This window comes from Varroa destructor, unplaced genomic scaffold, assembly GCF_002443255.2.
Source record: "Varroa destructor unplaced genomic scaffold, Vdes_3.0 BEIS01000001.1, whole genome shotgun sequence".
Taxonomy (NCBI): domain Eukaryota; kingdom Metazoa; phylum Arthropoda; class Arachnida; order Mesostigmata; family Varroidae; genus Varroa; species Varroa destructor.
The window spans coordinates 36645695-36651987 of NW_019211454.1; the positions used below are offsets into that span (position 1 = coordinate 36645695).

The 6293-nt window shown below is 44.3% G+C and overlaps 1 protein-coding gene across 1 annotated transcript; it reads right to left on the reverse strand.

Moving 5' to 3' along the window:
• Positions 1-3456: 3456 nt before the first annotated feature.
• Positions 3457-5916, reverse strand: LOC111253057 (neurogenic differentiation factor 6-like). Its single transcript, XM_022811924.2, has one exon. It carries the CDS (start codon positions 4255-4257, stop codon positions 3811-3813), a length of 447 nt encoding a protein of 148 aa, XP_022667659.1. The 5' UTR covers positions 4258-5916; the 3' UTR covers positions 3457-3810.
• Positions 5917-6293: the final 377 nt, after the last annotated feature.

A 6293-nucleotide genomic window follows, 5' to 3' on the forward strand; every position in this document is an offset into this window, starting at 1 on the left:
AACAGTAAAATATTTATAAAATGATCAATAAACCTCATGGCGTTTTACGAAATTTTCCTTGAGAAATCGTGCAACTGTTTAAGAGATTCTGATAAACCTGGCACCCAACAGATCACTATAATGGAAATAATTCCATGGATTCCAAATGGGCTTAATAATTTCGGTGTAAAATCAGGGTTACCCGTGTCGCTTGTGATACACAACACAGAAAACACCGCTACTGATTAATCTGTTCCAAACTGTTTCACCATAACTATTCTCGTGTAATCCAACACACAGACATCCGAATCGCCGAGTTCTTCTCATATTGTTTCAAGGCTTTTCGTAGCATGTAAACATTCGCACCTTACGACGATGGCTCAAGAGTTAAGAGGCCTTGCCCGAAGGACAGGTCCAGAAGGTCCTCCTTCCGACTTTTTCAAAGGGGAGCAGGAATTGTAAAAGCTCTTGGCGCCTCTTCCACTAGTAGGAATCTGGCTGTGTCTGAATTTCAGCTGTCATCTTCTAACTGATAGTGTCCGTATCAATGGACTAGGTTTATTTGCTTACAGAGGTGCTCTATTCCAGTCACTTGATGTGCAGTTCATTTGCTGTTTACTTTCAGGTCTGTATTTTTGGCTCGTCGAGAAAAAGCAGTACCTTTTCTAGGCATGTCCTTTAATTGTGTCCACATTCCACAAAGCAAATATTTACACTTTTCCTTAAAGTTCACCAATTTGCCTTGGCCAAATCCCGATGTCTCTGTCTATAGTTTCTGACGTCAATATTCTGGCATGGCAGCATACAAATAGATTTGATTAGCGTTCACGAACGTATCCTCTATGTATATGTTAGGAGTAAAGTGCAATCCATTATGCTGTTCCTTCTTCAGCTCCGAGACATTACATGCGGGTCACTCTTCGTCAATGATTACGATAGTTATATGGGTAGATAGATAACGGATGTTGGCCGTCCGAGATTCGAGAGGTCGGAAACTACGCCGCGGGCCTAATTAATAAAGCAAAAAAAAATAGTAGCGACGGCCGTGCGATTCAAGTTAATGTCCTTCGATGACGAAACGTGGACCGAAGAGCGGTAGCATTGTAAATGGTCGATAAAAAATAAACATGTTTATTGTGTCTTTAGCGGGCCTAATTTTTGGGGGGAGGCGGACGGACAGTTACTGACAGAGCAGACGAATGTCCGCAGACACGAAAAGTGAAACAGTGGCAAAATGAAGGAAGACAACTTGAACAGATCTGTCGTCCGGCGGCTCCTGTTGCTTCGCAAATGGCACAGCGATGATATGATAATGAAGTGGCTATCAATTATATTATAACACTGTGCAAAATGGTGATTCTATAATGGAGGAAAGAAGTGGGTAACAGTAGCTAATCTTGAGGAAAAGCACAGGCGACTGAACACACGATAATAGTATTATATTTTTACAGGGAAAAGCAATTTCAGATCGACGCACTGATACAGGGTTCCATTATACAATACAAGAGCTTTTTTTTTTATATCCATTTGTTGCAAATATGTTACCTGCCTGGACATCGCGCATCATAGAGGACCCTTAAAAGCAATATTGAAAGGAAAAATGTTTCGGATAAGCTTCGGCTATGGTGGATCGACTATTAAACACGATTAAAGTCCGATTCAGCGTTTTTATGCTAAACGTAACGTTGATTACGTTCCAACTTATTTTTATGAATTAGTAATCGAACCGAGTCACTGTGGCCACTTGACGTGCAAGTTGAACCAAAATCTATTCGATTGTGGTCCTACCTAGGTCGACGACTCGCCTCTCCTTGCTACTTCGTCCCTACCTGTCCCCACCCCCACGAACTTCAACACCAGTCATCAATTCTTTGCGACGAGAGCCTCTCAGTGAGTTACTAAAAAACACTCCCTTTCAGTTGTCGACTTGAAAAATTCCCGTTTTCAAAATTATTACTACCTTCGGAATTATAGATTAATCGAAAATAGTCATCTTAAGTGACATGTCCGAGAAGATCTATCATCATGCCGAGGGGCACAAATTGTGTGACCCGTGCGCACTGTTACTACATATAGTGTCACGTCTAGCTCGGCAATTCATGTCATCAATAGGTTTTTTGGATTTACGAAAAATCTCTTTTGAACCGATACTATAATGTTTATGCATTTGTATAGTTAATGTATTTCAATATGATCAAATTGTACATTTTATTATATTATACATTGTTTTGGATTCAGGTATATCTTCGAAATTGCTATCTAATAGGCACTAAATACAGAATCCGATCTCAGACTTCGGCTAACAAGTTACAGTAACAGCGGTATTTTGTAAATATATGCATTTGTCAGCATGAGATCTTTCAGTTCTGCTCCACCAACTCGAGCAACAGCCTATTCCCTTCCAGGTTCCAGTTCGACTATGTTACTAGCGCGGATCTTCGGTCGACTCACAGTCGGTTCGATCATTATTTTTTGACAAACTTCGCCTTTTTTTTTTCTCTTGTTCTTTTATTACTTACGCCACCTCTTAGTGATGAGCTAATCCTCTTCGCACACTGCTATACTCATACATGGCTGCCTTTCGTCACACTGAACTATCTTCAACTTTGCATGAGCGTAGTCCTCGGCTTACCGGTTTTGGTCAATGGCGCAACAGGCTAAAAGCTAGTAAATTAAGGTTTTTTAAAAAAATATCCAAGGAACATTAAACTGCCGCTTCAAGCTGAAGCCCTTGTACATGCACATGTAACGTTCTCTGCAATGCTCTCGAGGAAAAAAACACTATCTCTCATCTTTTTCCAAAAAAAAATATCTTTGACAACCATTTTCTATGATATTTAATCTCTCGGAGAACTGGAACAATAAAGGAGAAGAGCAATCTGCCATTTTCGGTGTCAATACATCCTAACAATTTGTACAACCATCAAAATGCGAAGCTACGCACAGAGACATGGCATGGATTGACACAGCTGTCATCAATCCACCTCCAGCCAACGTTCTCTGATCTGCCATCGTAAATGGACAAGATTCATTTTCAATTAAGCGAACTATCTGAAACGAGACTTTCTGAAGTAAAGGGCATTTTACGCGCTGCAGCCCGAACGAACCTTGTGCTTCCCAGCGTCCCTATAGTCTCAATTTGAATAGCACGAGTATTTACGATGATTCCGCTAAAACTACAGGTGGTAATATCATTTCATGTAAATCGTCTCGTTTATTTTAAGCTTATCAATAGCACACTGGAGCAGACAACGAAGATCACTATACTTTGCGACAACGTCCTTCTTCGCTTTCTGCCTAGGCCGTGTCTGCGATGCCCACATTAGTGGGATACGTGATCCATCGTTGTACCTAAGTAAATATAGGCAACGTCCGGCGATGCATTCCCAGAGCTCGGGCACTTGAGGTCAGCGAAAAATTCTTTTGACCGAAGTTAAAACAGGATCTAATAGAAAAGAGACGAAGATGGCACTTATAACTACCGACAAAAAAGTTTATTTTGTAAACAATTTCGAGCGTAGAGAATAATAGTACCTACTGAAAATATGGCAAACATATGAACACTATAGTTTGGTATGTATGTGCAATAGAGTACCTACAACAAGGCTTTGTTATTTTCGTATCATCACAGTGGTGTCATCTATGGCAAACTTGCGAGTACAGATTATCGTACATTTATAAGTGGGCATCTGTAAACGTACTGGGCTCCCTGAAGAAACATTATGGTTGAAGTTCGGCTGTATAACTTCGACGAGTGTAGCAACAGCATATGTACGTGCTTCTATCTACTGAAAATAGCCAGACTACTTTGATGGAAAAGTGAGAGTGCTTTCAACGGAGAAGGGCCGACAACGCATTGATGTAGCTTTGTGCCATTTGTAAGGTCTCGTACTTAGAGAGCTTCCGTTCAGCGCCGATACCTGGACCAGGTACCACCTCGCGCAATTTATCGAAAGCGACGTTGAGTCCATGCATTCGTCGGCGTTCCCGAGCGTTGGCTGCAAGACGGCGCTTCTTGACCACTGGTGGTCCGGAAGCTGGTTGGATCAATGATCTAAGACCTTTTTTCCTTTTGAGGGGGCTACTGGTTGTGGAAGACACCGGATCAGATAGTTCACTTGGCGGGGATGGGGGCATATGATGAAAATCATAACACGTTGGTCTGGCCGTCGACAGTTCACTCTGTGGTTCTTCACCGTCCGCGTCTATGGCCGGATGCAATTCTTGCTCACCATAATCATAGAATTGAGACTGGAACTCCATCGTCGTTGAACACATTGAGCACTCTTTTACACATTTACACACATGGACAGTGTGACACCTAAGTCTTGAGACGGTCCAGCGTGTATTTACAATGTTGTTATCGTTATTGTTGCCGCTGTGCGCACAAAACCACTCTTACTGTTGTTTTCCTTTCTTCTTGCCTACAGAACAACGTTGTTCACTAAAAGCACGGTTACAATCATGACCAATTTGTCGCACTACTCAACATGCCGTTAAATGAACGGGGTAACATGCGCACGTCTATTACTGGATACACGCGTATACAGATTATCGCAGATATTGCTGTGGTACTTCAAGTGGCTCTTTCTTTCTTTCCCGTTTGAACGAGCTGAGAGTTCGCACTGTATGCCCATAGCCCGCCTGTTGTGTTACGTTTATGCCGAGTGCCGAAAACGGCCCGTTGTCTTCTGGAAGAACAACTGCGACTGCATCGACAACGGGCGACGGTAGAAGATAACCAGGGACTGACTGGCGCAGCGCGTTACTCTTGTCGCGCGTACGGACGGGGTTCTTCTTTATGACCCGCGCAGCTGTCGCGAAACTCACTGAACACAAGAACGGCTCGCGCGCGGGTTGACCACGTCACAACTGCTACTGCTGCCAATTCTGCTGTTACGGATTCTGCCGCTGATGATGATGATGATGATGATGTACTGAAGATTGAAGATGGAGACGCATTAAAGGCAAGACGCTTGAGCAGACAGGCCCAGTGGTAGCTAGAGTAACAGCACCAGGAGGAGGCACATTACTTCGCCGCAGTTAAACAGCACAGTACTCGTATCGGTACGAGAACTTAAGCGATTGCCTATGTGGTGGTGAAGAACCGAACCAGCGCCGACCAATCTGTCTGTCGCGTTGTGCCGCGGCTGTTGATGTTGTTAATGTTGTATTCGATTCTATCAGTCGTCAGCGAAGTGGCGCTATCGGTCCTCGGCGTCGAACTGAAGCCGCTGCCGTCATGTGTGTGATGTGCGGCGTGCCATGTGGCGCTCGGCGCTGGGACCCCGGTGCTGATGGCCATACGACCCTCTCCCTACTGAACCCCGCCCCGGCACTAGACGCTCTGGTGCTAGAGCGCTACCCTAGAGCTCACCATTATAGTATAATACTACTGTATGTACACCGTGGTCTGTACGACATCCCTTCCATTTAGCAACAGCTCCAGTTTAAGCTGTCTATTCGACTCTGCCGCTATGTCTACTGAGCTATAAGGTTTAGGATAGGGTGCACATTCGACCCTGCTGCAATGAATTAACGGCTACCTTGTTACTCGACTCTGCTGCCCCGTTGTCCTTCGGTATTTTGTAGCAACGCTGCTGATGTTGATCCTACTTTCGTTGCCCGTTGACGCTAGCGACGCAACGGACCGGGACCCGTTCCCGGGCCACAACCTTACTCGATCGGGTCTCGAACAGAACCGTCTGCGCACGTGCCTAGCGGACCCAAGGCGTACGACCATTTTCATCATTCCATCATCTCTGGATAAACCCGAGCTGTCAGCAACTTCACGAAAAGCGCTAACAACAACAGCAGCAAAATGATGATGACACTACGGCGAACGTACAGATAGTCCGAGCTAACTCTGAAAATAATACTCGAGTACTGCTGTTGAAGTCCATGCTCACACCAGCATTTTCTCTGTCGAAGGCAGCCATATTGGCCAAGCACCTAAGCACCACAGTATTATCCTTGTCTTGCTCTTCAAGTTTCAAAGCTGTAATTACAAGATCATGTATGTACATTTCTCTGCGGCATCATATCTAGGTATGTGTAAAGCGTATACCTTCCCCCGATGATGGCTGAGTCGGTCATACTAACGGGCTGTTCGTTCCACTGAGGTAGAGCACTTGAGTGGCAAGTGTATACTTTCATGTATGTCTGTGCATATCTTTAAGTGGGTTCGATATATGTAGGACACAGGAGCCAAAGCTGCTCATTGAGAAATCGTCATTTCATCGGTGAGCACTGTCGAATGTCCTTTCCGTATAGAATCTCCTTTTATATCTGTCCCTCATGTGTACGGGAACCTC